This window comes from Mastomys coucha, unplaced genomic scaffold, assembly GCF_008632895.1.
Source record: "Mastomys coucha isolate ucsf_1 unplaced genomic scaffold, UCSF_Mcou_1 pScaffold22, whole genome shotgun sequence".
Classification (NCBI taxonomy): Eukaryota; Metazoa; Chordata; class Mammalia; order Rodentia; family Muridae; genus Mastomys; species Mastomys coucha.
The window spans coordinates 165,137,181-165,147,952 of record NW_022196905.1 but is presented as its reverse complement, the minus strand read 5'-3'; the positions used below and the strand labels follow the sequence as shown (position 1 = coordinate 165,147,952).

The 10,772-nt window shown below is 42.2% G+C and overlaps 1 protein-coding gene across 4 annotated transcripts in view; it reads right to left on the bottom strand.

Annotated features, from left to right (window-relative positions):
- Zmat4 (zinc finger matrin-type 4) overlaps positions 1 to 10,772 on the bottom strand; it is a 378,171-nt gene that overhangs the window by 293,370 nt on the left and 74,029 nt on the right. For all 4 annotated transcript variants that reach the window (XM_031339297.1, XM_031339299.1, XM_031339300.1 and 1 more), the window contains exon 2: positions 7,381 to 7,486. In XM_031339297.1, the coding sequence (XP_031195157.1) occupies positions 7,381 to 7,482 (102 nt within the window). In that variant the 5' untranslated portion in view covers positions 7,483 to 7,486. The remainder of the gene's footprint in view (positions 1 to 7,380; positions 7,487 to 10,772) is intronic.

The following is a 10,772-nucleotide window of genomic DNA, read 5'->3' as shown; positions in this document are numbered from 1 at the left end:
GGGGAGAGAGAGAGGCACAAACACATACATGCACGTTTTTCTACCTTGATGCTGGTCACTGTTCTAGCTTCTCTACCTTAGTATCTACCACCAGCCTAAAGTGCAAAAGTATGAGCAACATATTGTCAATATCAATACAACGCATAGCTGAAACCACAGCTGTGCCCAAATTCACTACACTGGGAGAAAACATCTGGTTGTTATCCCTCTTTTCAGTCATCTCAGACTCAAACTCTAACATCTCGTAGGATGACTTCAACACTAGGAAATGAAAAAAAAAACCCACAAAACAAACAAACAACATCTGTGACCATTATACTCAGGTTGTCTGGGAAAGTAGCCATGAGGCTGGTTCGGCTGTCTTTGAAACTTTTTCCAATGGAGTACATTTTATTTGGTACTGTGGAACAATAGAAAAATATGCAACTTGACCATATTTTATTTTTAAAAAGCTCCAAGCCTATGAGATGGTATGGTGAGTGAAGTGACTAGGTCACTTCTCTGGCTCTACCCTCTACAGCACACATAGCTCTTTTCCTAGGTTCAAGCCAGCTCCACTCCATAGCTGCTGCTATTCTTGGTAGTCATCCCATGGTACTAGCAACTCTAAAATGCTGGGTCTTCTGTTGAAGCTGGGCTGCACTCTCACCAACAGCCTCTTCTGGGCTCTCTCAAGGAACTCCAGCCCTGCCACACAGTACTAAGCCTCAGCTGCTCTCTATGACCACTCCGTGCCTTCAAAACTGAGTCTTCTATCACCAAGTTCTGCTGCCAGCAGGAGGTACAACCCTCAGGCACCTCTAGAACACAGCTTCTGTGTGCTGACTCTGAGAAAACACTTCCCAAAAGATTTCACCTAAACTCTGCGGGCCTCTTATTAATCACTACTAACTTCTCAGTTCTAGCTGACCGCCATCAATTGTCGCAGAAACGCAATGTTTTTACTTCAGTGATTCTGGTCTCTTGTTAATCATAGCTGATTTTCAGCCCCAGCTAACCAGAACCACAAATTCTCAAAACCAAATATGCAACGGCCTGATAGTTTTTTAGTGTCTCTCAAACCTCCCTCTGGAACTTCTCAAGCCAGACCTCCACTGTCTATATTTCTCTCAGTGCCCTTATCTTCCAACCTACCATGTAAGAGCTCACCAAGTTTTGAACACTCAATGGTTTTTCTAGCTCAAAGTTCTAAAGTCCTTCCACGATCCTAGAAAAAAAAAAACCTGTTTGACCTGTCAAGCAATATCCCACTTGTGGTACCAATCTGTCCTAGTCAAGGTTACTATTGCTGTGATGGAACACCAAGACCAAAATCAACTTGGAGAAAAAAAAGGGGTTATTTGGCTTACATTTTCAAATCACTGTTCCCAGTGGAAGGAAGTCAGAGCAACAACCTGGAGGCAGGAGCTGATGCAGAAGCCATGGAGGGATGCTGCTTACTGGCTTGCTCCTCATGGCTTGCTCAGCCTGCTTCCTTATAGATCCCAGTACCACCAGACCAGGGATGGCACTGCCCACAATGGGCTGGGTTCTCCCCATCCACCACTAATTAATAAAGTGCTTTGCAGGCTTGCCTACAGTCCCATCTTATGGAGACATTTTCTTGATTAATGGTTCGTCCTCTCAGATGACTTTAACTTGTGTCATGATGACACAAAACTATCCAGACCAAATACTGAAAGCAGAGGAGAGAATGCTCATCCATGTTCCCTCTTTATTTATAAAATCTGAAATCTTTCAAAAGAATGGAAGGGCTTTTACCAGCTGGCATAATTGGTTTTAAAAAGACTGTCCTGGTAAGGACCAAGGCAAGCTGCAGGGGTTGAGCAGAGGGGCTCCTACCAGTAACTTCCTGTCCAAGGGCATTTGTGCCCTTGCAAATGAGGAAAGTAAATTAATACTGTGAAACAATTCAAATGTAGAAAAATACTACCCCAAATTAAATCATCTTAGTAAAAGCCTAAAGAAGCTAAAGAAATTCTCCAATGTAGAGAACAAGGAAGCACACTGCAGTACCTCAGGACATCAGAAGAAAGTGAGGCTAGTCACATGCTATAGATCAATATAGAGCCCACTGCTCAGGTCAAGAGACTTTGAGATTTCCTCTTTGGCTCATACAGAAGAACTAAAAAGACACAATCGGGTCCAGAATTAATATGTCCTCTGGTAAATTCCAAGAAAAGAACTCCTAAAGAAAAATTATCAGCAAACATTGCCAATCTGTACAAGTGGGGATCTGAGAGCCACGTAGCATACACATCACTAAATGGGTTCTGAGAGCTAAAGTCTGTTTATCTTTTGCCAGGGTTTCATTCAGGATACCAAGGAATTACAAGGCAATTCAGGAAATATTTCTCTACAAATCTTGGTATAACCATGAGTGTTTCCAACATGGTTTGGGAAACAAGGGGATGCAGAAAAAAACCCAGATGCATTGTGGGATTGCATTGTGTTTATTTTATAACTGAATCAAGGAGAGTGGGTTTATTGTACACAGCTGAATAAGGAGACAGGTTCTTAGTATACAGCTGAATAAGGAGGCAGGTTTAGTTAATCTTGATAGGAAGTCTTTTTAGGGAAGCGGTCTCAGGAGCAGTCCTGCTGTCACCCAGGAGCAGAAAGCTGTGCTTGATATTTTCTATATACACTGTCCATCATTTCTATTTGAACCAGAGGAAGGCTTTTCCACTCCCACTGGTATACAAATTCACTCTGGAATTCATCTGCTCTCTGTAACCATGTAATGGACATCCATGTCACAACAAAAATAAAGGTAGAGTATTTTTCCATTTGTAATATACATTATATTTGTATGTATTGGTCATTCATACACACACATATACTCACACACACACACACACATACACATATAATATATATATGTATATACATATGCATAAAGTATTTCAAAGAAAACTGAGTGCATCTGGGGGGAAAGAAGAATAAAGAGGAGAATTTTTACATTGTACACTATTTTATATTTACTGAATTTTTGAATTATGTAAATTCAGTGTTTCAAAAATGAATAAAACATTAACATAAAAAGAATATTTTATATTCATAACTCATCAATTTTCTCAAAACACTCAAGTCGTATTAAAAATACCTGATTATAATATAAAAGGAAAAAGAACTGAGTGATATAGACACAAATCAAGATACAGGGAAAGAGAACAGTAGTGTCTACATCTACAGTGAACACAGTAAATATGCTTCCTGCTTCCAACAAGGATTGTCATCCAGTTTCTGCATGGGACAACACATATGGTATCAAGGCAAATGAGAAACATCCCATTTCTCTGCACAGACGGATCACAAGCATCTCTCTTAGTCAGGGTTGGTATCACTGCAACAAAACACCACAACCAAAACCAACTTGGAGAGTAAAGGGTTTATTTGATTTATCCTTCCATATTGTAGCTGATCACTGAAGGAAGAAGTCAAGACAGGGAGGAACCTGGAGGCAGGAGCTGACACAGAGGACGTGGAAGCATGCTGCTTACTGGCTTGCTCCCCCTGGTTTGCTCAGCCTGCCTTTTTTACAGAAACCAGGAGCACCTACCCAGAGGTAGACCCACCCACAAACAGCTGGGCCCACCCCCATTAATCACTGATTAGGGAAATAAAGGCTTGCCTCCCAGAAGATGCTAGTTTGTGCCCAGTTGACAATAAATTAGCCAGAACAGCATCTTCCTCCTGTGACTGCCCCAGTGAGTCTGCTGATCCTGCCATTTTATTCAGCTTCCCCCAACCCGTCAAATCTAGCCTGGGTCACACTAAAAACAGCCTTACAAGTGAGTAAGCCTACAGCTTTGTGTGCCTATATTCAAAACTCAGAAAGAATACAAATAAATGACTCAAAGCTTTGGAAAAAGAAAGGACAAACCAAGGACAAACCCAGTTAACAGTGACGAACAATACAAGTCATACCCAGTTAACAGCGACGAACAATACAACTCAGAGCAGAAATTAGTGAAATAGAAACAAACAAGACAATACAAAGAATCAATAAGTCTAAGGATTGGTTCTTTGAGGAAGTTAAACATGACTGATAGACAGACACACGGCCTGCCTAACTGAAAGAAAGAGGAATACATTTAAAATGTATTCTATTAATCTAGAAAACCTAAATGAGATGAGTAAATTTCTATATTCAGCCAGACCACCAAAATTAAATCAAGAAGTCATTAACCTAAACAGATCCATAATAAATGAGGAGATTAAATAGTAAAAAAAATTTAAAAAAGGCCTTCCAGTAAAGAAGAAGTCCAAGGCTAGTGGATTCACAGCAGGATTCTACCAGACTTTCAAATATCTACAACCAACCCTTCTTAAACTATTCAGAGGAGGGAAGACAGGGAAGAAAGGAGGGAAGGAAGGAGGAAGGGACGAAGGAAGGAAGGATAAGAAATAAAAAGAAACAGAGAAACAAACAAACAGAGAAACAATAAACGAAAAAGGAGTATTCTCAAACTCCTACAAAGTCCGTGTAACTCTAATAACCAAACCAGGCAAAAACACAATGAAAATGAAAAATCATGAGCCAATATCCCTGATGAACACCAACTCAAAAGTGCTGGAAAACAAATACTTGCAAAAAGAATTCAGACATAAATAAGAAAAGATTATCCACCACGACCCAAGTTGTTTATCTCTGGAATGCAGGCATTACTCAAACACACACAAGTAAATAATTGTAATAAACCACATAAATGGACTGAACTACACAACGGCCATTTCAAACACTGGCTCTGAGTCTCTCCAGTATCTAACACTGGTGCTACCTACCAGTCACAAAAACAGACAGTGATGCTCACTGATGGGAACCCAGAGGACAGCAGAGCCATTACCAACAGGGACTGAAGGAGTGAGCCACTGAAGGGAGTGCAGAGGATAACGGCAACGGTGTCCTCAATGAACTGACTGAGATTTCTATCTCACTGAGAAACCCACTCAACAGTTCATTTCAGCAGAGGTTGTATGTGGAGCTGAAGGCAGATCAATAGAATACCAGTTTTCAAATAGTCCCCAGTAGTTTGAGGCACATTACTGTGTAGGTGTCCCAAACAAAGGGAGAAGAGAGACAAGAAATGGAGGCATTCCAGGCCCTGTCCCTGCCAATTTTTTGCCTCTCTGCAGCCAGAATACATAGGCTGGATCTGATAGAAAGAAGGCAAGGGGCAGACAAGCAAAAGGCATCGCTCAGCATCCACCCACATTCAGTGGGAATGCACTTAGCATTGCTGGACCAAGTGCTGGGCCAAGTGTGACACCGTTGATGGGGATCTATTGACTGCTTTAGTTTCCCTAACTCATGTGTGCTACATTCAATTAACATGTACCATAAACAATTAGATTACACCACAGCAAGAGTCCAGTGCATCAATAAGAGAACCTGAGATCAAAATCACTATACCTTTAGTCAAGCAGCTAAGTTGTTCTGTTGTTTTCCTGTTAGTTTATTTTAAAGCTTTGTTGTCTTAAACACTCTGGCATTAGCTTTCTGGTTCTGCTAACAGTACAAGACTGAGCAGCATCTCCAGCATGCTTAGGAAATAGACCCATTCACCTCACAAATGCTAATACCTATCATTAAATAAAACATATATTAAAGTGTATGTGTGTGTGTGTGTGTGTGTGTGTGTGTGTGTGTGTGTGTGCAGATATTGTTCAGGAATTAGAGATGAGCAAATAAGCAAAACAGTTTCTATCCTTGAACAATGGTTAAAAATTAAAACAAAAAGGCTTACTACAAAGGGTGTACAATTTCAAAGCAGGAAAAACTTCCCTGATCCTCAGTGGTCCTTCGTAGTAACAGTTGCTTATGTGCTTAGGAACAATATCCACAGAGATTAGAGAGTTCATTATTTCCAAAACAATGAATTTATTCCCAATAAACAAATTCACTTTTTTCAGGTTCCAGTACTCACTCTCCTCTTGACAAAAGAATAATGTGTCAGCCCCCAGGTCCATAGTTTCCACACAAATCAAAAGTGTGTGGGGGTACGAAGGTGGGGTGGAGGGAGAGTCCAGAAAGTTACAAAAAGCAAAACGTAAATTTGCCACAAGCCCATACTCTGCTGAATCTATGCAAATGGGGTGAGGTAGGTGTTAGGAGTGAGGCAGGTGTAAGAGATTATTGAGAAAATACAAGAGGACATGCATAGGTTCTCTGCAAATATCACACCGTTTTCCACAGAGGATCCCGGTAGCCACCGGGCTTTCAGGAACAAATCCCCTGTGGAATGGTAGGGGTGGGCAACTCTCCTGACTTTCTTTCACAGAAGTTGATTTCACAGATGTTCAAAGAGCATGCTCACTATCGTAAGCCACTGCAGCAAAGGAGCTCAAGGCAATCTAAGAATGTTCCATGCTTGACACACTCAGCTCCAAAGCGCTTCCACAAACACCATTAAAGGTTGCATTCATTTTATCACGAAACCCGGGGCGGGGTGGGGTGGGGTGGGGGGAGGGCGGAGTTAGGAGTGTGTTGTCATTATTTCTGGAGTGCATAGAGGAACCTTGGGCCCAGAGGAGTTCAGTGAGGGAGAGTGACAACTCATGGATGAAAATCAAACACGGCTGGCTAAACTTTGTTACCCAAGTCCTTACAAGGCACTACACCTGAAAACCTCTGTCCCAAAGCTCTGTGTTCTTTAGAATCCAGAAGACACGATGCAGCCATGAGTGTCTTGGGATCTCAGCTCTCTGTGCTCCCTTCCTGGCTCTTCAGTCCTCTCTGGGGCATAAGACAACCCCTCCTTCACTCATCCTCTGCTGCTGAGACAGGATCAAAGAGCATCTCTCAGTCCTCCCAGGCAAAAGATCACAATGTCCTTGGAGTACTTGGGGTTTAAAACTTGCTTGTGATTGCAGGAGACTCCTACACTCTGATAAACATTTAGGGCACAGACCACTGGGAAGGATATCTGAAGAGGGATGGCCTTTACTCCTGCTGAGATCCAAGTTTCCCCTGTGTGACTAGCAAGGGCCTTTGAGCCTGTCTTCACTGTGTCTGACTGACGGGTATCCCTCATAGAGACAGCTAATTGTAATATGTATCCCTCACAGAGAAAGCAAGGGAAGGAAGCCCATGGGGTTCCCGTGGTAGGAAGAACACATTAAAAATATTAATAAACATAAATAAATAAATGAATAAATAAATAAATAAATAAATAAATGTATGTCTTGGAAGTAGCCAGGGCTGCAGAATAGTGTTCCCAACCTTTACTCCCTAGTTCCAATAAACACAGTCAGGACCTGACTCACACTATTCTAGGCTTATAATGTAAGGTTCTGAAAACTCCCCAGTCCCATGAACAAGTATCCCAAACCCCATAGCAGGAGTGCGGTCAGTGGAGTGAGCAAGGCTCTCCTTACCTCATAATGGGCCACCCGCTGGGACTCAGATATCAGCTGTGCGCTGCACACCTTGCAGTAACTGTCTGTAAATAAATCCTGATCGATATCGGAGGACTTCATCAGGCTAAAGGAAAGTCAACAGAAAAAGAAGAAGAAGAAGAAGAAAGGGAGTCTGTTACTCTGATGACAATGTAGAACACTAAAGGTGTGAAAAGCCAGGGTCCCAGGAGCTGGTGTGCTGAGCAACGAGGTGGACCGTCCCAACTCCAATATTACCATAACCAACTAACCTCGATAATGAGGAGTTGGTCATTTGCCTATGAAAATCCAACTGAGGTGCTAGCGCCCTAAAAGATAGATTCCATCTTTAATGCTTCTGCTTAAACAAACCAGACTTGTAGCTATTGTTTTTCTGTGACAAAATAATTAAAACGTGTGATATAGATTAACAAAGCATCGCAAAGTACCCAATTCATGCGAGGATAGGAAATAGGTCAAAAGCATTGTGATACATCCTCACCCGAGAGATAAGATGTGGGTTACAACTCCAAATGCAGACGTGTACGGACACGCATGCACATAGCAGAGAACTTGGTTTTAAATATGTAGAGTGCACCTTCAGAAATGATAGGTCACTGTTTTCTGATAACTTTGTTTTGAAATGTTTCTATAATGAACATACTTTTATCAAGGAACAAGTTATCGCAGGAGCATTATATGCAACATAAAATGCGGTTTGGATTCAGCGGCTAGACTTTAAAACAATCAGGATGCAATCTTCCTTCTAACGGCACATCTTGGAGCACAAGGAGATTCTCCCATGCATACTGCCTTCTGTATTGAGGGACTTCAAAGTCCACTACACCATCCTAACTGCTTCACACCACTGCTGAATAAATGGTGAATAAATGTATCCTCTACTTCCAGCCGGCCATGAGAAGGCGGCCTAAGTCCTCGTGCCTGCAAAAGTGATGAGAGGCGACAGAGAAGGCCTGTACCAGACTGCAGCATAGACAGGAAGAGAGTCTCCACCTGTGGGTCCACTGTGTGCACGACGGGTTCATCCTACTCTAACACCCTTGCCTTACCTTCTGGACTGTCTGAAATGTCATTACTGTTCGCTGGCATGACCTAAATGGCTCCCCCCTTTTCCAAAGGAGCCAGCTCCATCCACAGGATTGCTGCTGCCGTGTGGTGTGTGTGTGAACCACTCAACTGCCTAGGTTTCAGTTTATCTCACAGATATGGAGATTATGGTAGATTTTTTACTTGTTGAAAATTGCAGTGAATCCAAGAAGGCAATATCTTAAAAGTGCTAAATATAAAACTTTAATTACACTTTCAATCACCTGGAACAACCAATAATTATTGCAGATATTATAGACCGTTGAGTCTTAGAGTGGATGTGGATCTGTACTTTCTGGAAGTATTTGATCCTAGCAAATGGTTATTTAGCTTGATGCCCACCTCTGCCATAGGCTAAGGTTTACTCGTTAGCTTACACAATGCAATCTGTCTCAGGGAGGGTCCAATCTTCATGTCTCTTGGGTTGAGTATAAATCCACCCTGTTGTACCTTTCACTCATTAATTCTTCCTTAGGCCCAATAGAGAATCTTCCATTTTCATAAGATACCCACACTCGAATTTCTGAAGAAAATCCCTAGGTGTCTCTTTCTGTGTCCTGCCCTTCCCTATAACCTTGTGTCTGTTTTCAGCATGGTCCATCTTCAAGAGCAGTACCAAGGAAGCAAGGAGGTCCTGAGCATGGTCTAAGAGGGAAAAGCAGATCCTACCAACAGTGTAGCCTCAGTTGTAATATTTATTCTCATCCCAGAATCAAAATAGTGGAGATAACTTTTTTGAGTTCGGAGGAAACATGCGACAGAACATGAGAAATCTAATGGTAAGTGAGAAAGTACGTCTTTAAGCCAAGTTCCTGTAAGTGGCTGCGCTTGACGATTATCATGTTCTCTGCTATTTTTAATAAAGAAGCACATGAAGAGAGATTCATGGGTGACCTGCTTAATAAGAATCTCTGAGCTCCCTGCACACTCCTTCCTCATCATGCGGCCAACTGTGGGAATCGAGCACCGTGAAAGGATATTCAGGTGCACGCTGGACTGAGCAGAGCGAGTGGGAGACTGTGTCTCAGTAAAGCAGATGTGTGGCAGAAATAGCTTTAAAGGCAGAACAGAAAATGTGTAGACTACCAAAAAAATCTCAAAAGAAAGAGAAAATATGGCTTTTCCCTCATCTTACGTAAGAGTACTGATTTGAGCAAGTCCTTGTGCAATGGAACAAGCAATGAAGACCCTTGTAGGTCTGAGACATGAGTGAAATACCTGAATACAGTGAGGGCTAGTGGGCAGACATTGCTGGACCAGCGCCAGTCTGGCCTGGGTGGAGAACTCTTTCTGCGCAGGTCACTCTAGACAAAAAGGAGATCCCATTTGTGACTCAAAGACTGGAATTCTTAAGAAGGAAAGCAACCATCTGGACCCCTCCTCTGGCTTCTATGAAGAGCTCTCAGCCTCCCTGTCCTTCAGAACGTTAACAGGTAGGAAGACAGAAAGGAAAGCAAACTTCCCTTCTTAGCCTTGTCCACTATGCTAACCAGCCATGTCTCCTATAGCAGTTGGAAAAGCAACAGAGCCATCAAGTTCTCCATAGGCAGAGCCACAGTGTGAGGACCTCTCATCTGGAATTCATAAGGTCCTTGGGCATTCTTAGTAAAAAGACAAGCATAATAGAGTGGAAGAATCTAATTTCCTCTAACTGAAAAAAAAAAAAGTTTCATCTTTGCTGCTCAGCCAATAGCACACATCAAAGGCCATCACAAAGCCATCACCAGGGACTCGAGTGACCTAATTTATTTTCAACATTCACCCAGGATGGTGCCATCCCCAGGAGACCCAGAGCAGAGGAACAGGCCATATGTGAATCTGGTCAGATGACTTTGCTGTCCCAGGTTTATTCTAGGAGAACCAGGTATGTAAAATTGACAGTATAAGAGTGTAAGAGTTGAATGCAGAATTAAGACATATATATATATATATATATATATTCAAATTTCATATAAATTCAAATATGTGAATTTGAAAAGCAAGAGCCCGTGTCTATCTCTGTGTGTGTGTATGTGTGTGTGCCCCAGCATCCCCTCATTATATATTCCTGACTGGCCCAGAACTGGCTATGTAGACCAGGGTTCCCTTAAATGTGCAGACCATCTCTACCTCCCAGGTACTAGAATTAAAAGCATGTACCACTATATAATAGTCACTGGGACAATACTGTATATGGAGCAGAGCAATGACAGTAGGCACAATCCTTGGTTCCAGATCCTCAAGGGGCAATATAATGAGAAACACACACACACACGCACACACACACACACACACACACACACACA